Here is a 25,304-nt window from a genome sequence, read left to right as displayed (position 1 = left end):
AGCCGCCCGCGGGATTGCCGCCGCCAGCGCTGTTCTCGCTCGGGCTGGCCTTGTCCGCGCCGCCACCGCCCGCGCTCGGCTTGCTCTGGCCCCCGCCGTCGCCCTCACTGCCCGGCGGCCCCTCGCCACTATCCCGCCGGTGCCAGGAGTAGGTGAAGCCGCTGTCCTTGTCCAGCCGCCGCCGGCTCTCGGAGTCGTCGTCGCTGGTCTCCGAGCTGCTGCAGCTGGAGCCGCGGCCCTGGCTTTTCCGGCGGTGGTAGCGCTTGTGCACCGTGCCCGGCGAGGCGATGTTCATCTTGAGCCGGCTCAGCTTCGGGGGCAGGTTCTCATCCATGTCGAACTCGTCATCCGACTCCCCTTCCTCAAAGATCTGGTTGAGGACGGGAGCGCTCTTCCTCGACGTCAGCCGGTTGGTCACCGAGGGCTTCCGGCGCAGAACCACTTGCGTCGAGAGGGACATGGGCTTCTTGTCCTCCTCATCTTCCTCTTCGTCTTCCTCCACCCGGAACAGGCACTTGCGCCCGCTGGCCGTGGGTTTCAAGCTCGCCGGGGACACCGTGGAGAGTGCCGGCCCGGCCAACTCGGGGAGGTCGTCCTTCTTAGACGAGTCACACAGGCCTTTGCTCCTGTGGCCATTGAGGACATTGTCGGTGGCCCGAGCAGGAGACTGAGGGACGGTCCCGTGGGACAGAGGAGTGGCCGTGAGGTCATCCTCAAGGTCCTGGGGTACATCGATTTTGGTGGGCCATGACTGCCTGTGTGAAAGAGCGGAAGGAGAAAGCCATGTAATAATATGCAGACTTTACTAAAACTCCATCACTTAACACTGACTGGGGCAAAATCCACAGACTAAAAAAAGAAATACGTGAAAAAGAAAAGAAAAAAAAGAAACGGCAGCCCTGCAAACCCATCCAACATCCTATAAATATCAGCAAGGACACCAGCAGGGCAAATGTGCTTCTGAAACACAGCTCAGTGTGTGGCTTACTAGCCAAATGAGAACTTTATCAGAGCTGTCAGGAAAAGGGGGCCAAGAGCTAGTCCATCTTTCCCACACGAGTCTTACACCACAAGAAAAACAGTTTTAAAAAGCACAAGGGAGATCACCAAAGCAAAACCCAAACACCACACGTTTCACTCCTTTGGGTCTTAGATCACAACCCTTGAAGATCTATGGTTTGTTAATAAAATTCACTTGAAAAAAAACCAAACCAATATAATTCACCTGAAATTCCCAGTCTTTCAGATATGACAGGATGGTGTAAAAGTTTGGTATTTATGAAAATAAATGGAAATAGTTCAGTGGATTAAACATGAGAATACTGCAAAGAAAAGTCAACGTACACAGGCATACGCAGAAGTCTTCACCAATTAAAACACAAGACGCTAAATATAAATACATGTAATTTTAAATGTCCACATAAGTGTAGTAAGTAGCAAATCCACAATTATTTAAACTTTGATTTTAACTTTGATTAAACTTTGATTTATTTAAACTTTATTCCCCAGTCTAGAGTCACCCAAGTAACAAGATCATTGCTTGGCATCCAAAGAAAAACTCTTGAAAATGAAGTCTCTAGCCTGTTCTGGGAATTCTTAACTGTCCTCTCTGTCCAGGGGAACAGGAGATGCCAGAGTTCTTTAAAATAGCCACTTCCACACTACGACACTTTTGTTTCACACCAATTTTGTTATCCTAGAAATAAAACCCAATTAAATCTATAGCTTTAAAAAACTCACAGGAATGTACGATAGACATCTTTCCCCCAACTCAGAGCCATTTCCTCTGTCAGTGGAGTGGTCCATCTATGCTAGTCACTGCTTGGTAGTTTATAAAAGCTGAGTGTTGGATAATGTCTCTGAGGTCACTAACTGTCTCTGGACAAGTCATCTGTCCCCCACCAACACAAACACACAAAGCCCTGGCGACGCCGGTGGCTCTGGGGAACTGCACACCACGTTCCTGAAAGATCAGCCCCACCCCTCACACCCGCAAATGGCCCGGGAGCCCTGGGCTGGGAGGCTGGGTGCCCACTGTGTCCGACCCGCCAGAGCAGTGCAGGATGAGGGGGCCCACATGGGACAGAGGCTCTTTTCTCCTCACCTCCTGCCCCACCTGAAAAGAAAGTCAACACCGTTCTCAGAGCCCACTCCCAAGAACAGGATGGCTGGTTCCTCCACTGGCCACTTCTGAACTACGGCTCTTACTTACAGGAGTAAGTCAAGCTAGTAAACAGCTCCCATCAACTGAGCACACATCTGAGCTCCACGTTGTGCTAAACCCAGTATGCAAGCTTCATTGCCAGAACACTATGAGCAGATTACAGCTTATCTTAACAAAAGGGAGGACAGGTTGCTAAACAAGAATTGTAAATGAGTCACATGGACAGAACAGTTCGCACTCCTGAGTGCTGACCAGGGCCAGTGCTGTCGTGAGAGTCCGACAGGGATGAATGCACTTCACCCCCCCACCTCTCCACAAGCTGGGGCCACAATCATCCCCCTTCACAGATGAAGAAATGACACACACAGTGTAAGAAGCCTGCCCAAGGTCACACAGGCTGGGGGACAGTGACATGTAGGCGGGGTTCCACAGTTACTGCACCCCCCAGGGCAACCTAGGAAGCTTCTGAAGGGCCACTGCAGAACAGCTGGACCTCTGCGGTCTGGCCTCAGTGATTCTCCTCACTTCCTGGGCTCGGAGAGGATGCTGGCACTGAGCCCGCCCGCGCTGGGGTCCACTCCTCAGAGGACCTCACGAGGCCTCTTCTAACACACAAACTACACCAAGCTTCCAGCCCATGCTGGCAGAACCCAGAGGAGGTGTTCTCCCTGCAGCTGGGGCTCCCTGGCTCGCCTGCCTACCCCCAGCCCCGGAGGAGCTGCTCTAGTTTCAACACCTGTCTCCTGACTCAGCCCAGGGTTCTGAGCCCCAGGTCACTCTGATCTGAAGGCATGTCCAGTGACAGAATTAAGTCAGGTCCGGGGTTTTGACAATAAAGTCACAGTGACAGTAAAAAGAAGGCAAGGAAGTAGATGCCCCACCTGCCCTGGGCCGGGGAGGAGGCAAGGCCCTCACAGCACCTGACACCAGTATCCCCAGGAAGATAAAAGGAAAACTTCAGGGAAGGCTCTGATATTTCTTCATAGCCTCTATGAGCTCTGTAACTTCTATAATAAGGTATAACCAACTGAACTCATTTACATATGTGATCAACTCTAGATTGAGCTCTGATCTGTTTCACTGAAAACAGCTCAAATCCAAATATTCCATTTTCTAAGGCTGGACTGACTCCAGACTTGGTGGCCTGATGTGCGGTGACCCTTCTTTTTCCCGTCGGGGGGCTCAGGTCAGGACTAGGATGACCTCACCACTCAGAGTCACTCTCCCGGTGTCACACCCAAGTCCCCAGCTCCCTGGAACCCAGTCCTTGTCCACACGGACAGCACACGGTCCCTCGGTTTCAGTACAGACGCCTCCACCCAGGGTAGAGATGAAGCTACTGAGTCCACTTTCCGTTCTGGACTTCTAAATCGCTATTCCCTGGCCACCCAGGAACCTTTTCTTCTCTCTTCTCTGTTGCTGCACCCCAAGTAACCACCTACACGTGGCAAGCTGACTGCGAGTAATTTAAACCCAACGGCTTTCTGCCCATTTCATGTAATTATCATCACTACATAGTCACACACATTTGTCTATGGGTGCGTGCAGGGCATTATGCAGAATTGGGAGTACCCTTCTGTTTTTGAGTCACTACACTTCCGTGGATTACTTTATCTGAAGAGGGAAAGATAAACTCTACATAACTTTCACAGTGGTGATGTAAAAATGTAGTCTTCTCCACCCTGTGGTTTTAAATGGAAAGCTAACATGGCAGAAGCAGTAGCATGGTGGGAAAGAGGAGGTGGGAGGAGGGGAGAAGGGGAAACAAAGGGGGAGAGCACACTCATGACTTCACCAAAGACACCAGCAGGGGTGAAACAGTCCTAACAGTGACAGCAAACACGTGCAGCCCAGCTCAGGGGGATATATTATTATTCCCATTTCACAGACCAGGAAGCTGAGTCAAAAAGAGGTGAAATGACCTTCCAAGGTCAAGCAGCCAATAAATCAACTAGCTGATGTGTCAAATCACTGAAATCTTGAGATAATACCATGGCACAAAAATGCCCTAAATGTTCTTAAACACTATTTCAAATAACACAGGGTTTTGGCCCTGTTCCTGGAATGAAAACTTAAAAGAAAATAACACATTAATACATATAAGATCTGGAAGAGTTTAATGAAAATAGTTGACAAACACTCTGCTTGAGTCTACTTCTCCAAACATGTTTTCCTGGCTAGGCCAGCAGCCACAGCCCCTCTCCCCTGAGCCCAGGAAGGAAGGTGTCCTTGGTGATGAAGGAACACTCCCACACAGGGAGAGCCCATGCGTGGCCTCTCCAACGAGGCTGTCAGCACTGTTTACGCTCTCGTGCCCCAAAGAGTTATGAAGCATTTGTTTAAAAGGGGTTCTCTATTTCAAAACGTTAACTTACTAAAATCAGTGAAGATTTTTTTTCTCACCTAAACTGGGCCTTGATATTGCTAGGACTTGCAGATCTGGTTTGTATTTCTTTCTCTTGCTTCTCCCTCAGGATCCTTTCAGCAAGCAAGAAGTAAGTCGCCGTGATATGATTATACCTGTTGGTTTCCAGGGCTCTAAGGAAAATAAGGGAGAATAAATTTAAGCCACTTCAGCAAGTTTGTTTTACAAGCAGAACTCATTTTTTTTTTTTTCAAAGTACAAGCAAATGAAATCCAATGACCTGGAATCATTAAAATTATAAAAAACACAAAGAAGAAGAAAAACCTAGTAGTTATTTAGATCACTCATGAAATTCTAAAAAAACAACTACATAAAAATGTTCAGTGAGTAAGAAAAATCCAAAGCGCTGAGAGCAGCTGAGCTGGATGTCAAGTTTTCGATGCATAAAAAAGATGACGACGCTTTCCAAGAAAGCATGCATTATACAAAACTTTAATCTGTGTCAAAGTGTTCATTTTCATTAAGTTGGCTTACTTGCTTCCATCAGAAGTATGAAATGAGTTGTATGAATGTGCACTGAAATACTAGTAACAATCATAAAAATGAGGGTTTTTATTTTTACGCTCTTTGCATTTAATGAATTATTAACGTAACTGAGAGTATGTCATTAGCCTCTTCTTTGAATAAAATCAATGTATTCATTCATCCATTTCAAAAGGGTGCTCCGAGTACCCAGTCTGAGCAGCCAGCCTGCAGGCCGGGGCTGGCAGCAGCCCGCCCACAGGGCACGCGGCCGCCAGCTCTCCTTCAGCTGGGCTTGCCTGCGTGCTGCACGGCAGCGCTACAAGGGGTCTATAGGGATGAGAAACTTCCTGTAGCCAGTGAAAATGCACAATGAACACTTAGGAAAGAAGCAATACAAGGATCCCTTTTCACAAAATGAACAGGGGGTCACAGCTAATGGGGGCAGGGCAGACGGAGGTGCAAGACTCTAAAGTAAGAGCCCAAGATGAAATTCAGGGCAGAATGACTCTTAAGAGTGGCTTCCTAAGCCGAGTACCAGCTAAGATCACTGGCTTATTTAGAGGGGACCAAAAACCATCGTCTTTGAGTTGAGGCATCACGCTCCGGAGGAGCTAGTCTCAGGTGCAAGCCACGGGCATGAGCTGAGACCAGCTGGGGGGACTAAGCTCAGGCCTCCCAGCCCCCACTTCACAGTACACCTGCCCACTAGTGGACAGGCAAATGGGGTCACCTGAACCAGTGAACTGCCCCTCCCTTTGGACTTGTCATTGAATTTACATGAATCCAATAGTTCTAAATGATTCCACTCCATGTATTTATTTATCCTAAGAACACTGAGTCTATTCAGGGAGATACAAATAGCCTTCTATGCACTTAAAATGAAAAATCACTTTCTACACATTCCTAAAACAAGTGTCCTTGGCAGGCATAGTAAGTGTCCTGCTCTTCCTGTTCATTTAGGTCATTAAGTATGACAACTCATAATGCAGCTAGAAATCTGCAGAAATTTGTATTTAAACCAAAATTTTGAATCTGAGTTTTTTGCCCCCCCCCCCCAGGGTATCTTCTCTTTCCATCATACCTGATGGTTGCATTCAACAGGTTAAAGAACATTCTGACTTTTCATTTGTGGAAATACTTCATAATTTTCTAGACAGGACCTCTTATAAAAATAAATCATTATTAAAACAAAGCAACTGCTTCTTTATATTATCCTTGATTCCAAACTTCTTAGATTTTTAAGAACTGGCTTTGGTTTTAAATGACTTAATTAACAACTTTGTAATCTTGTGGGTTGCAGGTTGCTGCAGCACGGGCTCTGAAGGGCCAGAAAGTAAACATTTTAGGCTTTGTGGGTCATGTGGTCTCTCTCACAGCTACTCTGATATTGCAGCACGATGTGGCCAATGACAATCCCCAAGCCACCAGGCATGACTGTGCCCACTAAAACTTTCCTTACAACAATGAATGACCAGCCCCATATGTCAACCCCTGACTCAGAGGACTGTGGTCTGCCCCATTCTCCCCACTCACTGTGGGGAGCAGAGAGAGACTCGACAATGAAGAAAGACAGGTGCTGGGGTACCAACCCACCCCTACAGGGAAGAGGCCACAGCACTCGCTGACACCACCCAGCAAAGGTGCACTTATTCACTAGTACAAAAATAAAAACAACAGAATAATAAAACCTATGAGACAGGCACTGGGCCAGGAACTCTAGAAATAAATGACATAACCTCTGCCAATTGGGAACTCTATGCACTACAGTGTCCACAGGCCCTGACAGGTTAAAAGGAGAGACCATTCCAAGAATACCAAACCCGTGGCCCTGTGCTGATGAGTGCTGACATACTCTACGATGGCGTCGCGGTCCGCTATGTCCCCAAGCACCATGCGCTGAATGATGCTGTTGTGCTCCTCCTCCGAGAGGTTTTTGTATGACACGAGGGGGATGTTATACTTTGTGGCTGGTGAAGGGTCCACTCCCTGAAGCCAAGGATGATTTTCAATCTCTTCTAAGGAGGCCCTTCTCTTGGGATCTCTCTGTAGCATCCGTGTGATCAGGCTGGAAAGGAAGGTAAGTCCACTGTTAGAGCAAACTGTTGGCAAGGATCAGCAATGGTGGATCATTTTACAAATCAGAATCGTTTCCTACACTTATACCATCAATTTCACGAGGCTCACTAGTGGTGATGGTAGAACAGCAGATGGGAATAAAGAAAATTTACTGCCATCAGGTTCATAAATAGAAAATCACAACTGCCAGATATACTGATAAGTCAAACAGCTTCCTATCATCTCAAATTAGCTCCAGATAGCAACATCTGTCATTGAACTAACTGTGGCTTAGTAGCATGCCAGAACCAGCTATAATGATCAACAATAACATACAAAATACAGGACATGAGCCAACTTCTGCCTCAGGAAGAGTAAGCGATGCTGACGGCAACAATCAAAATGCCACAGGCTTTTAAACATATATTATGTTGAAATGCACTGTGCTGGCTAAATAATAAATACATATATACATAAACATGGAAGGAAGGAAGGAATACTCAACAGGTAAAAATGGAGTAAAAACAGGACTTTTAGGAGGCAAATGACAAAGCTAGCCTCTGACCTGATTGCTTCTGCTTTGGTTTTGAAAGCTATACTGAGTGCACAAAATAGAATATAATGTGTAGGGCCTATTAAGGCAGGGAGTACAACTAGAGCCCTCGTAAAGAGCTGGGGTCCCTGCTTCAGTGTAGGGGTGAATGAGAAATGAGAAACAAATCTGCTAAGATATCAAGAAGGAAACCTGCCTGCCTCAACACTGGCTGTGGAGGTGGGGCAGGGAAATCTCTTCTAAGAATTTCTGGCCACAGGCTGGTCCTTACACAAGTGTGGTCCAAATTAGTGATATCTGTGTGGTACACGTAGGGAAGAAGTTAACTTAAGCTGGTTCTAAGCCAGAGGTATTCCTAAGGAACTACAGTAGAGAAGGAAATCAAAAACCTTTCCATAGGAACATAACTTAAAAGAACTCCCCACAGAGTATTACAAGGAATATAACCTCACAATCAAAAAATAAAAAGGAAACAAGTACAAAGAAGAACTAAAAAAAACATGATGGCAAAATGAGAACTCAAAGTCTTCAAATACTGAAATTTTCACACACAGAATATAACTGTGTTGAAAATGTTTAAGACATGGAGAAGCCTGAAATACCAAAGACTGTTAAAAAAAAATTTTTTTAAAGCAATGGACAAATTTTTTAAACTAGACATAAAGAGGGGCGCCTGGGTGGCACAGCGGTTAAGCTTCTGCCTTCGGCTCAGGGCGTGATCCTGGCATTATGGGATTGAGCCCCACATCAGACTCCTCTGCTATGAGCCTGCCTCTTCCTCTCCCACTCCCCCTGCTTGTGTTCCGTTTCTCGCTGGCTGTCTCTATCTCTGTCGAATAAATAAATAAAATCTTTAAAAAAATAAAATAAAATAAAATAAATAAACTAGACATAAAGAGAATTAGTAAATTGGAAGATAGAGCAAAGGAAATAACCCTGTACCAGTGGACTTAGAGAAAACATGAAGAGATGAAAAGACAAGGAGGACGGAGTGAAAATACTTAACATATATCTAATCAGAGTTCCAAAAGGGAATGAGGGAACGGGCAAGAAACTATATTTGAAAAGATAATAGCTAAGGATTTTCCAAATTCATGGAGGAACACAAATCCTGACCCAGGAAGCCGAACACATCCTAAGCAGAATGAATAGAAGCTCTTAGGGCAGCCTGAGAAGAGAGAGATCACCTGTGCAAGAACAATAATAACACAAACAGATGACATCCCAAAAGCAACAAGACATATCAGAGGATGTGGTAACATCTTCAGTAACCTGAGAGAAAACAACTGTCCACACCTAGAATTCTACACTCAATGAAACTGTTTTTCAAGGACATGTGTAACATAAAAAGATTTTCAATGAAAAACTGAGAAATGCTCATCAAAGAAATTCTAAAGGGTATAATTTTAGCAGAAGAATGTGATCCCAAGTGGAAGGATATACAAAATTCTTATCAAACATCTGGGTAATTCTAAACAATGTTTTTACTATACAGAATAATAATACTGTCTAATTTGTGGAGTTAAAAAATACTGAATGGCAAAGTGTTCTAAGGATTTTGTGTTGTTTAGGAGGAGATAAACCTAAGCATTAACTATCGATTTTATTAAATTAAACATACAGGGAGCATCTGGGTGGCTCAGTCGGTTAAGCGTCTGCCTTCGGCTCTGGTCTGGGATCAAGCCCCACATAGGGGACTCCAAGCTCAGCAGGGACTCTGCTTCTCCCTCTGCCCCTACCCCACTCGTGTGCTCTCTTTCCCTCAATAAGTAAAATCTTTTAAAAAATTAAAATAAATTAAGCATACAAATATGTATGTGTGTGTTAAAACAGGATAATCACTAAAACAACTGACTATAATTTCCAACTAGTTGAAGGGAGAAAGCCAAGTAAGGGGAAAAAGAAAAACCTCCATCAATCCTAAAGAAGGAATAGACAAAAAAAAAAAAAAAAAAAAAAAAGGAAGAAAAGTAGGACAAATACGAAGCATATAAAAAGAACATAAATACATTTACATCTTTCAGTGAAGACAATAAATATAAATGGGATAAACTCTGATGAAAAGACCAAAATTCTCAGAAGGGATTAAACCCCAGCTCCCAGCTATTGAAAAAAGATGTACTTAAAACCAAGACAATGAAAGGTTTAAAGTAAATGAATGGAAAACAAATGCTAACCAAAAGAAAACTGGTGTGGCTAGCTAAAACCAGACAACGCAGATTGACTTTAAGGCAAAAAGCATCATCGGAAATAAACAAGTGATATACAAGTTCAATTCACCAGTAAGATATAATAATTTGTATCTAATACCATTGCCTCAAAACACTCAAAGCAAAAACTGACAGACCTCCAAGAATAAAACAATAAATCCACCATCAAAGTGGAAGAATATCTCAGTGATAAGTAATCAAAAAACTCAGAAAAGATGTAAGTAATTTAGAACAGCATAATTAACAAGCTTGATCTTAAGGATTTATATACAACTCTGACTCCAAAAATGGGAAAATATACATTTTTTTCCAGAACAAAAGGATCATTTACAAAAACTGACTCCATTGGAGCTAGGCATTAAGCAAGCCTCAACAATTTGAAAACAAACAAACAAGAAAAACTAGTACTATATAGACTATATTCTTAGACCACAATGCAATTAAGTGAGAAATGAATAAAAAATTAGAAAAATTCTACACATTTGGAAATATAAAACACCCCTCTAAAAACTTAGAGGTCAAATAAACCATTTGAAGCTAGAAAAAACTGAGAATTGATTAATAACAGGACTATAAATCAAAAATAGTAAGATACCGCAGAAATGGTACAAGGAGGCAATTTATAGCCTTAACCATGACATTAGAAAAAGAAAATTTATGAGCCAAGTATACAACATAAGAAAAAAAGAAAAAAGAAGAGCATCAGTCCATGAAGTAGGTAGAAGGAAATAATACAGGTAAGAGAAAATTCACAACATAAAACAAAAAATACAAGTAAATTAATTAAGATAAAAGGCAGTTCTCCTTGAAAAAGACTAATAAAATCAACAAACCTCAGGCAAGACAATTCAAGACAAAAACGAGAGAAGGCAAAACCTGTCAATACTGGAATGATCAACGGCAACATCCCCTCTGATCTATATACTTTACAAATATAACCAGAAAATATAAATACTTGAGGCCAATAAATTTGAAAATTCAGATAAAATGGGCAAGCTCCTTAAAAAACAAAAGTTAGCAAAACTGACACAGGAAAAAGTAGAAAACTGAATGGTCCTACGATTATTAAAAATAATCCCTCTACAAGGGAGAAACAGAGAGGCTCCCAAGATATTACAACTGTTCTAGGTCTTACTCTGGATACCAGGTTCTACCATTCTCACATCATCAGTAGATAGAGAAGCCTGCATCTGAATCGAGAGTCTGAATAGGTAAGTTCTTAACCATCCACCACGTGGGTCTAAGATGGGGTTCTACCAGGAGAAAAGATTTCTCAAACCATCAGATTTCCTTCTTACCAGCTGATAGGAAAAATTCAAAACTTTGTTACTACAGCAAAATCCTTTAAGTAGTAGCTATAATCTCAGCTGAACTTACTTAAAAATATCACCCATTAAAATATATATATATATATATATATATCACCCATGATTGTCAATGAAATACTGAGCTCCTAACAGTTCTTTTATTCCATTTATATTTCTCACTGTACTTATCACAGAACTATAAAGTACTTTAAATTCCAAATAATCAACTTTAGTGTACTTTTAGTTGCTGGATTCCAATAGTCATATAAACCAACTGGGGAGAGCAGTGTATGAATAAAATTGAGGGACACATCATGTAAAATCTAAAATGGTGTGTTGGTGGTCTATTTCAGGAAAAGGAATGCCTTAACTTTTCTCCGGAATTTAAATAATTCCAGGTGGTCTTGCTTTTTTGCTAAGGCAAAAACAGAAAGGTAGTTCCCATGGTGATATCTTCATTTCAACTGAGTAACTACCACTCCTGGAGGCTGAAGAGACATGTAATGAGTTTCTTGAAAACAAGCATATTTAAGAAACAGACTAATACATTCTGTACTCCAATATTAAATTTCAAATCATATTCTGGGGTTAACCCCCCAAAACACATTTAACAAAAACAAAATGTCAAGTTCAAAAATTAAAATGAACTCAGATGCCTATATATTAAAGTCACCTCAAATTTTTTTGACATGTTAATGAAATGAAACAAAATCTCCTGTGGTGCTTGGGTGGCTAAGGTGGTTAAGTGTCCAACTCCTAATTTCGACTCAGGTCATGATTTCGGGGACATGAGACTGACCCCAGAGTAGGGCTTCGCACTCAGTGCGGGGTTTGCTTGGGATCCTCTCTCTCTCTCCCTCTGCCCCCCCTCCGCTTGCACTCTAAATAAATAAATATCTTTAAAACAAATAAATAAAACTTCTGGTTTTAATATGAGTGATTAAGTTTCCATATTCTTTTTCTGTTTTTACTTACTCTTTACACTCTTTGGATACATGGGATGGTACTGTATATTTGCAATCCATGATCATTGTCAATGTTTCACTGTCATTGGCCTCTTGAAAAGGTGGCTGTCCACACACCAACATGAAAAGGATCACTCCCAGACTCCATATATCTACAAATCAAAGACATACTGTTAAATATTGGATGAGACAGAAAACCAAAAGCATTAAGAAGAGTAAAAGTAGACTAACAATATTATTTTACTTCAATAGTGAAAAGCACTTATATCTCAAAGAAAAACATCTAGGGAAGAAAACTTAAGTCCCAATAAGGCAGGGAAGGTATCTGTCTTGTTCACTGTTTCTATATTCACCTCAGCCACATAGTGAATAGTCAATAAATGTTCAACAAAGAGATAAATTAATTCATTAATGGCAAGAACATCAAGTGGAAAGTACCTATTAAGGTTCCTAAGCCACTGGACAACAGACTACTGTCTTTCTCAAGACATCATTTACCAGAGAAAAAAACTAAAACTAGTATTTTAATACTCTGAGACATGAAAAAGATTTTGCCTAACATCACCATTATCTTAGTTGTTCTTTACCTCAATCCTGGTGAGATAACCAGATGATGTAAATCATAGTGACTTTATAGTTAAGAAAATTAAAATTCAGAGAGGAGAAATATTTCTGTGCTGTCAATGAAGAAAAAAACAGACCATATATTACTTCAGAGGACAAAACTAGGTCTGAGGGTATAAGTAACCAGGAGGCACACTCTGGCTTAAAAACAGCAGAAGCTATTTAGTAAAGCACTGGGAAAGACAGTAGGTTTCCCATCATTCTAAGTATTTCAGCAAAGGCTGGGCAATCATCTGTCTAATATTATGCAAAAGACATTCCTATAGTGATTGTAAGGCTGGACCAGCTGACATCTGAGGACCCTCCCAACTGTAGCATTAGACTAACTTCTACAAAAGCAAATAACCTCCCACTTCTTGCCATTAGATAAAAATCTTACCAATCAGTTGTAAAAATGATGGCTTTTCAAATGAAAAAAGGATAAATCCATTTAGGAAGGGTATCACAGATCATGAATTCATTCCAGAAACTAAAGTATAGACATGAATACATAAACATTATTATAACAAGAGATGAATTCAAGAAGCTTTCTACCACAAAAGGCTTAGAAGAGAATGCAAGCCACATGGACTTTTGTCACATCTGTTAGTACTCAACTGTTGTTTTCATTTAGCTTAAACTCCCCAAATAATGTAGGATCCATATTGTTTTCCAGCAGAATTATAACCTGTTAATAAACTATCTTCCTCTTGGTCCAAACTAAACAAGGCAATAAATGCAGAAACCCAAAAGTTATACACACTGATTTTTTTTATATGTATAAATTTTACTAAGGATGTTTCAGTGAAAATTAGTGAATCTACTAAATTACTAAATCTACTAAAATTAAAACATTACATACATAAGAATAAAAGAGGCCTAAAGATCATTCAGTCCAAACCCTTGGCTCTTCAGTGAACGTAAAAGGTGTCCCTGGTATTGCTTATGGGATGCATAAATTATGGGACCTACCGCCCCAGGACAGCAAGCTGGCTCAGGACTCTACTCTACTCATTGACTGACATTTCTTTACCTTGATCTTGGAATGCAGACGGCCATCCCTCTACAAAGCCAAACAATCTGTGTAATGATGGCTAGCTGCACCTGTTCTTTAAATATTCAGTGAGAAGAATTTATAACCCCAATACTAGTTGTAACTTATTAAGAGTTTCAAAGGAAATCCATATAGTTCTTAAACCCTCTTTGAACCACCTGAACCTGCTATTTTTGGTTACCTGCCCCAACTCTCAAGCCACCACCGTAAACAAGTGGCAATTACAGTTATTCTCCCTTTAATACATGTATCCCTCATTTTACAAATAGTTATACAAAGAGAAAAGTAGTTTATAAAGTAGTTATATTCCTAGAAATTCAGTATAAAGTAAGCCCATCTTTTCATCAATGTTTATTACATAAGAAGGGAAACACACCATGGCTTTATTTTTGGTTGATTTCTATTATTTTGTGTTATTTTGTTTATTTTTGGCTATCTCCTCCCCGAAGAAGGGAAGGGATTTTAAGTGGCTTGCAGTAAGAACACATAAAAACCAGGGTAGTTAAAATAAAAACTCTCTCTCTTCTGTTGTTCAAATATTGACTAATATCTAAAGCTACTACTATAACCGAGCCCAACCATTAATACATACATATTCGAGATACAATAAATTCTTATCTTTCCATATAAATCCTACAAAACAACAATTTTCATAAGTGAATTTGGTTACATTCTTTCTTCTACCATCTCATACTTTGTGGATAAACCAGTTTGGTTATTTAGTTTTCTACTTTTTCTCTATGCTAAACTGGAGATGTTATATGACAATGCAATTATACAAAGCCGATATTTAAAGAGTTTAACAAATAATATAAACATCAACTAAAAATTACCCCAAATTCTTATCTGGTTAAAGAAAACTTTCTTGCTCTGTTAAATATCAACCTCAACAGCAATAAGGAAGTCCAATTATTTGGAAATGTTCTCTTCAGGATCATTTGCCCAAGCAGACTCACACACCACTTATTAGAAAGTGGTGCGTGATTAGAAGAGTAAAAGGAGAAAACAACATAAATATATATACTGTTTGCAGTCAGGGCCCAACTAATATCTCAATGTAGAAGTGCTTAAACTTAGAGGAATTTAGAAATACAGTTCTGTGCCTGGTAGTTTACAAAGCTAAATAATGTGATATGAAACTAAAAGAGATAAGAGCAGCAGTGTGACTAAGGGAGCCAAGTTTAAGAAAGCGCAAATGGCCCTCTCACTGAGACAACAGGATTATTCAAGGGGCTGCTTATTCCATTTACTTCTTTTCCAGACTTAATTTCTTTTCTTATTCTTGTCTTTGAATGATTTTACTTTCCCATTCTAAGGGCCAAAGTAAAGAGATAAAAGCAACCACAAAACAAACACAAAGTGGTATGACTTTAACCAAGTACTGAAACGTGTTCCCCATCGTTAAATGGGAACAGTAGCAGTAATGCGCTTCCTCTTAATGCTGTGGTGGGCATTAAAGAGATTAAAATCAAATCCATGCTGCATATTCAGGACAGAGCCCAGAACACAGAAAGCATTCTAAGGAGGCTACACTGTCCCGCCCTCGTTCATCTGCACTAGGCAGGCACGGTTCCTGAGCACAGTGGACACAGAAATGAACAGAGGACACCCTTGCCCTTACAGGGCTCCCAATTCACTATGAGACAGACAGCAGGTAAGCTCAAGAAGGCACAAAATCAACACTGACAAGAAAAACTAGTGGAGATGGGGGGAGAGAACTGGAAAGGCGTCTTAGTAATGCAGCCACAAAAGGTGACAATTCATGATCCTGGGTCCCCAGGATAAGACATTTGGTATTACAGGACTAACAATGGCATCAAGAAGGATTAACTATTAAATTCCCCTCAAGTGGGGAAGGGAGTTGGTACTTGTCTTAATAAAAATTCGTTTTTGTGAATATTTTAAAATATCTTTTTCCGTTAAAAAAAAACCAAAAACTAAACTTGCTTACAAAACTACACACTCCCAAGGTACAGATCACAGACTCAGCTTGGGATCCACCAAGTCTGTAACTGGGGATAGGGGAGATGGTGAGATAAAGATAATGGGATAGGGACTTCACATTATTTTTATTTTTAAAAATGTTAATGGGATTGTCTATTCATATTAAAGGTACACAGGTTAACAAATGTGAACCATCTGAAAAGTAACATTTAATGATATTACTATTGGAAGCATACGTTTTGATTTCAGACCCAGCTACAGGTTCTTGGTTAATAAAAATGGAAAAAGAAGTATCAGCTAATAAATATAGTTCCTTTGGTTAAAAAAACACTCCGAACTCATGGAACTGTGGGAAGGGGTAGAAAGATAATGAGGTCTTTGTTAGTACAAAGACTGGGAGTTACTGGTCTCCCTTACTGGCAGCTCTCAAGCTAGCTGGTGATAAGAGCACAAAAATGAGCACTGATGTCTCCTTCACCTGCTAACATTCAGCAGGTCAACTTGTCATAATACAATTTAAGCCATTTCTAGGGTTGGAGGTAGAGGTCTACTACAAAGGTCATTTTAGGCAGGCTAACAAAAGATCAAAATGAAAGCAAAACAGAATAAAAGAACATGCTAATGGTTAATTTGAGGAAAAGCTACTGCCAAATGGTGTGGCAGGGGGTGGGTGGAGGATGTCATGACTGCTACGAAGTTTTCTAAAAAATCATTTCTGAAGTGAATTATCTAGAGAGGAAAAGAGCGAGCAGGGATTAGAAAGTAATAAAAATGGAAAGACGAGAACAAGTTTCAGGTGGAAACCTCTATTTTTTCTTCTGGCTTTCTTTTCTTTTATCAGTATGTAGCCATCAATCATAACAGAAGCAACAGAATGTTCTAAAACCACTACAGATGAAGCTGGGACCAGCACCTTTGATGACACCACTTACAACCAGCAGGATTTATGCAATCACTTTTCAGTTCAAACTGTGTTACCAGCAACTGACATATGACCCAAAACTAACGTAAAAGGCAATGCTTTCTTAGAATAGCAAGTACTGTTACACAAGCATGTAGGTCTCAGGACCTTTGTTCCTTGTACGGATACTCAGAAACCCTAAGGTCTACTGATTGAATTGCTCCCTACACAGTAAGAACTACTAATCTGCATTCGACATCACCTAGAGCTCTGGTTACTAAAAATTCTTGTTCCCAACAAGATCAGTGGTTCGTTCTGACGGATCAGCCTACAGACCTCTGCAAGTGGTCTTCTGAACTAAGGGAAAGAGGGGGGGCAGAAGAGAAAAGAAGCATTTGGACAAGTCCATGTTTTAGGGTATCTATATTATTTCTGGTTTTACCAACACTTTAGTTAGAAGCAAAGTTTTACTATTTAACAAGTAATCGTTTCTTTTCTTAAGAAAGTTAGAATGAATGCCATCACTCGTACCTACTTCAAAGAACTTTCCCACACCTGAATCTAAATGCCCCCCGAGGACTTCAAAACTCAATGCTGTCCAAACTAAGCTTATCACCTTTTACCCAAACATAGTTATCTCATCTGGGTTCTCGTGTGGTCTATGGCATCTCCACCTATCCAATCAAAACTCAGGAGGCACCCCAGACCCTGCACCACATGAGTCCTCTCACGTCTAGGTCAGGAAGATCCTGCCAATTCCAGCATGTTCCCAGAATCCTCCAAGGCTCTAATCAGTGACCCTCAGCTTCCCCTGAGATCTCCCCAAACTGCCCTCCAACCTGGCGACGAGGGCATCACCACAGTGAGCTGTAATTACAGATGTTTTCCTCTACTCAGGGCTCCTTGAGAGCAGAATACATCCCCTGCACCCTCAGAAGTTTGCTGAATGTCAGAAGGAACCTACAGCTAGAGAAAGCAGTACTTTTATAAACGCTGTTTGGTTAGGGACCCACAAAAGGCAGCTGCAGCAGGGGGCAGTCCATAGTTATTAATGACCTTCAAATAAAGGCTAAGAGAAAAAGGAGTCTAAGTACCCAGAGTGGGAGAAAGGGGGCCCCAGTAAAGACAAGCTGCAGTTTGTTTTAATTAGGGGTTTAACGCCTTGTGCAAACTTGTTTTTTCAAGTCAAAAGAAAACAGGAAAAAGTTCAAGAAGTCCAAAGGTTATCAATCACACACTGTGGGACTGCACACATTCATAAATCCAAACCAGACAAGCAGCAGACACCCTTCCAACTCAGCGTTCTTTCATAAATCACTTTACAAATCTGATCTTAGTCAATTTTACAGAAGAAGAGCAAAAAAGACAGGCCAGGCTAAAATCATGCGATGGCCTGATGTGATGGCCTTCAGTCCGGCCTAATGAGAAGAGCATGCCTGGGCTAACGCGTCAGGGAGCCCTGGGCTCAAATCCTACCTCAGCCACTTAATTAGTTATGTATTCTTGGCCAAGTTCTATCTGCTTTCTGTGCCTGAGTCTTCTCTTCTAGAAAGGGTGGACACCACCACTCATCTGGTAATTTATGAGAGGGTGTCTGGGGCAAAGAGCACTACATGTATCACTACAAAACCTGAAAGAATTGAGAAAATCCTTACCTCTAAGTATACGAGTGAGATGGGTAGGGAATACTTTTTATTCAATCTACTTCTGTTCTATTTGAATTATCTTACAAGCACATTCATTTATTGCTTGTAAAAAAAGTAATTAAAAATTAGTTGTGCTTATCAGAACATTATTAAGTGTACATACTTCAGTGGGATAAGCAGAAACATCTTTAGAGGAATGTAAAGATTAAAAAAAAAAAAGCCTACTCTCACTGAGACAGTGATTCTCAACCTGCGGCCTGGGGACACCTGGTTCTGCAAGGTTCCCTTAATGAATTTACAGACCCATCTCTCCACAGCATGCACACTTACGGTAGGAATTATTTTAAATTTTTAGCACAAGTAACTTCCTTCAAGGACTGAGAAAACAAAACAAAACAAAATTCAAATATTAAATGCTGGGTCTTTTGAAGCCAGGGAAGGGGCCAGGTCAGTGCTACTGGCCATTTCACCCTCTAGTTCCATTTCGATGCTTCAGGACACACCTGAGGCTTCACCAGGGCAAGGGAACACCAAAGCCAGAGCCACCACAGTGCAATCCACCTCGGGGACATTGCCAGAGTCTGTCTCCAAATCTCCACCTAGCCAAAGCAGTCCCTCAAGGCACTTCTAAATATCTAGGTGAGGCAAGAACCCATTATAAATTCATAGCTTTCCAAAATTACATCTTTTAAATTACATCCAAATTTACATCTAATACCTTGTGAAAACTACCTCCTTTCACACCAAGCTTGTGGGGAAAATCTCTGGCTTTTGTCCAATTTTATGGTAACACTAGCCACAAAGTCTAAAATGTTCATATTTTAGAAATACTTTCAAAATGTGGAAACAGGGCCATCAGCACGGCAACATGACACGAGCACCCTCCTCCATACATTTCAACATGGATGCTCTTCAAGGAGGGAGCTGCTGCTGTGGATACATGCTGACTGAAGATTTACACTTCAGAAGTCAACTTCCCACAAGATTATGACAAATGCAAATTTCGCAAGTCTAACTTTGATCCAGAAAGTAGGAATGCTCAGATTTAGTATCAAATCTAAAAATGTCCAATTCTATTTGTCTAGTCAAACAATGTAACCATGCAGACTAAAGGACTGTATGATTAGCATTTTATAAATGTGAAGCCTGCTTGATGCTTTAATTTAATAGATAGTGGAGTATTCTGGTGTCGTCTTAAATTTATTCTAAAAGTGCTGAGCCTTTTGCATAAGGTTGAAGTATGCTAACGTAAGACATACAAAAGCCATTAATTATCAGTTAATAAAAATCACCTGCATATGCCAACTTCCATGGGTTCTCTTTCAAAAGGCACACAATATTTAATGCATGTGGAGGATACAAAGTCAAATGAAGTTTGTCCTTTAAGAGAACGCAACATTATCCTAGATTACCAAAATGTTTAAGCTTGTCAAAAAGACATTTTTAACTTAATCATTTGAGGATAAAGAAAAAAAAAACACTTGAAAAATGAAAATAGTGTATTTGCTGTAACAAGATTCAAAATTCAAAACATTGGTTCTTGAAATGTGTGATTCTAGCTAGTTCTCCATGCATAACACCTAAACAGGCATGTGGTTGAAAAGTGTATAGAACTTATTTTCCTACATTAAAAAAAGTCAGCCTAGCATGTTACATCTTCCTAGGAATTACAATAAACATACAACCTGGTTGGTTCCACATAGGATTATGATTATTCCTTCTTATTAAAACCTTAGCTATAAAGTTCTCTCAAATATAACCACACATTTCCCAGTTTTTAAATCTTTTTTTTTTTTTAAGATTTTATTTATTTATGTGACAGAGAGACAGCCAGCGAGAGAGGGAGCACAGCAAAGGAGTGGGAGAGGAAGAAGCAGGCTCATAGCAGAGGAGCCCGATGTGGGGCTCGATCCCGGAACGCCAGGATCACGCCCTGAGCCGAAGGCAGACGCTTAATGACTGCGCTACCCAGGCGCCCCTCCCAGTTTTTAAGTTAACATTTACTTCTTCCAGATTATCAAAGTAATACATGTTCAGTGACAGTAAGATTCTATCAACAGCTATGGGAGGCCCCCCCACACTCACCAACACTACAGACACATTAGCCTTTTAGGTAAAGATACCGATAGATTTGTTCTTATTTGTACTGTCCTGATTACTCTTCCCTCATTTCTTCAAGGTTTCATTTATATGCACTGGAAGTCACCACTGTCAGTGTGCATTTCTGGGAGCCATACAACCGCTACCAAACTCACGATATGGAGCAGCTCTATCACCCCCCAAAAGTGCCCTGTACTTTGTATCCTACCCCTCTTCCCGGCCCAGCCCCAGGCAACCCCAGGTCTATCTCTGTTCCTCCAACTCTTGCCTGTAAGTGGAATCATACAGTACGTAGTCTGGATTTTTTAACTAATGCATTTGAGATTCATCCACGTTGTTGCACGTATCAACAGGTCATCACTCTTCACGGTCTAGTGGTATTCCACTATACAGCTTATTTCAGTTCGGGGCAATTATGAATAAAAACACTAAAACCATCTGTGTACAGACACTTGTGCAAACTTAAATGTTCATTTCTCTCAGGTAAATACCCAGGAGTAGGCTTGCTGAGCCATACAGTAAGTGTATGTTACCTTTATAAGGAATTGCCTAATGACTTTCCAAAGGTGGCTCTAGGATTTTATATTCTCATCAGCAAAGTATGAGGATCCAGTTGCTCCATTCACATCCCTGTCAACTCTTGGTACTAGCAATTTAGAAAACTTCAGCCATTCTAATAGATGTAGCTTTAATTTGCATTTCACCTAACGACTAGTAATGTAGAGTGTGTACATATGCTCATCTGCCATATTATGTCTCCTCTGATGAACTGTTCGCGCACACCTTTTGCTCATTTTAACATTGGGTTGCTTTTAATTTATTGAGTTTGAGAATTCTTTTTTTATATACAATCTCTAACAATACAGAACAAGGCTTTATTTTAAAAGTCATATTGACTGTATTTACATTATTTCCTGAAAACAGCTTCAAAATCTTCTATTAGTTTCCAGTGTACAACAGTGATTTGACAATTCTACACAACACTCAGTGCTCATAAGTGTAGTCACTATACGTTATTGCAATATTATTTGTACTTTCCATTTCAATGACTTATTTAAATTTGTACCTCTTAATCCCCTTTATCTATTTCATGCCTCCCCCTACCCAGCACCCCTCTGGCAACCACCCATTTGTTCTCTGTACTTAAGAGTCTGACTTTCTTTGTTTTTTAGATTCCACATGTAAGTGAAACCACATGGCATTTGACTTTCTCTGGTTGACTTATTTCACTTAGCATAATGCCCTCTTGGTCCATCCATGTTGTTGCAAATGGCAAGATCTCATCCTTTTTATGGCTGAGTAAAACTCCAGTGTGTGTGGGTGTGGGTGAGTGTGTGTGTGTGTACACACACTACAACTCCTTTATCCATTCATCCATCAGTGGACACTTAACGTTGCTTCGTATCTTTCCTATTGTAAATAATGCTGCAATAAACATAAAGGTGCATAAATCTTTTCGAATTACAATTTTTGTTTTCTTTGGGTAAATAGCCAATAGTGGAATTAATGGATTGTACGGTATTTCTATTTTTAATTTTTTGAGGAACCACCATCCTGTTTTCCAAGGTGGTTGCACCAATTACCTTTCCCACCAGCAAGGCACAGGGGTTCCCTTCTCTCCACATTCTCACCAACACCTGTTACTTTTTGTCTTTCTGATACCAGCATGCTGACTGGCATGAGGTAACCTCCCACTGGGGTTCTGATCTGCATTTCCCTGATGATGAGCGATGCTGAGCATCTTTCATGTGTCTATTGGCCATCTGTATGTCTCCTTGGGAAAAATGTTCCTCTGCCCCATTTTTTAATTGGACTATTCGTGTTTTTGATGTTGAGTTGTATATGTTTTTAATATATTTTGGATTTTAACCCCTTAGAGGATTTATCATTTGCAAATATCTTCTGGGTTTTGAGAATCTTTATACATTCTCTATCAGACATGTGACTTGCAAGTATTTTCTCCCTGTTGGTGGTAGCTTAACAGTATCTTCCAAGAAGGAGCTGATTTTTATAAAATCCAATTTATCATATTTTTCTTTTATAGATCATGCTTCTAATGTTGTATCTGAAAGAGCTTTGACTAAGTCAAAGCTGCAAAGATCTATGTTTTCTTCTTGAAGTTTTAGAGTTTTATGATTCACATTTAAGTCCCTGATGTACATTGAGTTTTTTTAAGTGGTATAAGGAAAGGATCGGGGTTCGTTTTTTGCATACAGATATCTGATTATTTCAGCAACAATGTTGAAAAATGACTTACTCTTGGCTCTACTGAACTGCTTTAGCAATTCTGCTGAAAATCAATTGACCATATATGTGTGGATTTATTTATGGACTCTATTCCATCCCACTGATCTATATGCATGCCTTCTTGTTAATATCATACAGTCTTGATTACTGTAGCTTTATACTAAGTCCTTAATATTACAATTACTTTTAGAGTTAAACTTTTCCACCTTTATCGGTTTTTTATATAACTTTTTAATGAACTCTGTCTTTAGGAGAGTTCCTCATTTCTGTAGTAAGAATAGTAATCATCTATATTACAAATCATTTCCTTGGTTTCCATTATAATTTCTAAAAAAACAGATGCACAGCACATCCATAAACTGCAATCAAATCTATTACCTGGTCCTTATGATTCCTGTTTAGAAAGGCCAAGATCTTACGAACAGTACCTTTGGGGGTGGATTCTTTATACACAAATCAACTAGAATTTGAATTAACTCAACTAGAATTTACTTTGACACAGAACATAGGGATCTATCACTCCTTTTTCCTTAAATGTTTACTTCCAGTACAATTTATTAAATAATTCCTCCTCTGATGCCTTCTGATAATTGAGGAAGTTAGAACTATTTAGAGCCTGTTTCTCTACATCAGTTAAAATTTACCAGCTAAAGAACCATGCTAAGATACAGCGGTGTCCTTGGGGGCACTGGTCCTTACACTAAAGGGCCACAAAACAGACACTGATTTACTGATATGAACATTCAACAAATGTATGGCACCATTTGCCAGGCACTGTGCTAGGTGCTGGGATGTAATCATGAGACCCTAGAGGTTGGCAATGAAGGGAGAATGTCCAGGAGAGATGGCACTACTGCCCTTTGTGTTCCTTGCCACAATTCAACTCTGTTCCTTCATTTGCAGAGAAAGTAACAACTATTTGGCTTGTAAAAGATGGCTCCATCTTATCTTTCATCTAGGATACCCGTTAGAGCTGCTTCAATAGCAAGTATGTATTTCGCCCTACCTCCAAGAGCTGATAAGCACTGCTAAAGGCCTGGATTCCAAGTAGCACAAAGGGGCCAATCATGTTTGGTTTTTTCTCCTCCCAGTTTTATTGAGAAATAACTGACATACGTCTGCGTAACTTTAAGGTATACAAATGATGGTTTGGTTTATGCGTGTTGTGAATTGATTACGATAGTTTTAGTTAACAGCCACTATCTCATAGATCCAATAAAAAGAAAAACTAGTATCTCTTTGTGATGACCTATTCTCTTAAGTCTCCTATATACCATACTATAGTGTTAACTACCGTCATGCTGTTCATTACATCCCCAGTACTTATTTATAACTGGAATTTTGTACTTTTTGAACACCTTCCTCCAATTCCCTCTTCCCTCATCCCTTACCTCTGGTAACCACAAATCTGATCTCTTTTTCTGAGTGTGGTGTTTGTTTTGGTTTGGTTTTAGATTCCACATATGAATGAGATCATCCGGTATTTATCTTTCTTATTTCACTTAGCATAATACTTTTATGGTCCATATTGTCACAAATGGTAAGATTTCCTAATTTTTATGACAGAATAATACCCCACTGTATGTATGTACATATATATATATATACCACAACTTCTTTATCCATTTATCCACTGTTGGACACTTACAGTTGTTTTAATGTCTTGGCTATTGTAAATAATGCTGTTCTGAACATGGGTGTGTAGATATCTTTTTGAGTTAGTATTTTCTTTTCCTTTGGATATATTCCTAGAGATGGAACTGCTGAATCATACAGTAGTTCTGTTTTTCGTTTTCTGAGGAAACTCCGTATTGTTTTCCATACTGGCTGTACCAATTTATATTCCAACCAACAGTGCACAAGGGTTCCCCTTTTCTCCACATCCACACCAGCATTTGTGATAACAAATGTCTTTCTGATGATGGTCTTTCTAAAAGGCATAAGGGGATATATAATTGTGGTGTTAACTAGTGATACCGAGCATCTTTTCACGTCTGTCTTCTTTGGAAAAAGGTTCTTTTGAGGTTCTTTACCCATTTTTAACTAGATTATTTGGTTTTGCCACTGCTGAGTTGTAGGAATTCTTTATATATTTTGGACATTAATCGCTTATCAGATACATGATTTGCAAATATTTCCTCCCATTCCATAGGTTGTTTTTTTACTTTGTTGGTGATTTCCTTTCCTGTGCAGAAGCTTTTTTGTCTGGTGTAGTCCCACTTGTTTTTATTTTATTGCTTGTACTTTAGGTGTTATATTCAAATAAATCATTACCAAGACCCATATCAAGGAGGTTTTTCCTGTTTTCTTCTAGGAGTTTCATGGCTTTAGGTCTTACATTTAAGCCTTTAATTCATTTCAAGTTAATTTTTGTGAGTGATGTAAGACAGGGGTCAAGTTTCATTCTTCTACTTGTGAATATCCAATTTTTTTCAATTTATTGAAGAGAATGTCTTTTCTCCAATGAGTACTCCAAGTTCCCTTGTCAAATATTAGTTGACTGTATATGCTTGAGTTTACTTCTGGGCTCTTGATTCTGTTCCATTGGTCCATTTGTCTGTTTTCATGCCTATACCACACTGTCTTCATGACTACAGCTTTATAGCATAGCTTGAAATCAGAAAGTATGCCTCCTGCTTTGTTGTTCTTTCTCGGGATGTCTTTG

General features: G+C 40.1%; 1 protein-coding gene across 8 annotated transcripts in view; it reads right to left on the bottom strand.

Annotated features, from left to right (window-relative positions):
- Positions 1 to 25,304, bottom strand: part of SNRK (SNF related kinase) — a 56,771-nt gene that overhangs the window by 3,402 nt on the left and 28,065 nt on the right. For all 8 annotated transcript variants that reach the window (XM_034662319.1, XM_034662322.1, XM_034662325.1 and 5 more), the window contains 4 exons: positions 12,155 to 12,296; positions 6,907 to 7,119; positions 4,568 to 4,702; positions 5 to 755 (listed from right to left, as the gene is read on the bottom strand). In XM_034662319.1, the coding sequence (XP_034518210.1) occupies positions 5 to 755; positions 4,568 to 4,702; positions 6,907 to 7,119; positions 12,155 to 12,296 (1,241 nt within the window). The remainder of the gene's footprint in view (positions 1 to 4; positions 756 to 4,567; positions 4,703 to 6,906; positions 7,120 to 12,154; positions 12,297 to 25,304) is intronic.

Source organism: Ailuropoda melanoleuca, chromosome 6, assembly GCF_002007445.2.
Source record: "Ailuropoda melanoleuca isolate Jingjing chromosome 6, ASM200744v2, whole genome shotgun sequence".
In the NCBI taxonomy this organism is placed as follows: domain Eukaryota; kingdom Metazoa; phylum Chordata; class Mammalia; order Carnivora; family Ursidae; genus Ailuropoda; species Ailuropoda melanoleuca.
Note: the sequence above shows the minus strand (reverse complement) of the source record. Positions and strands in the feature narration are given on the sequence as shown.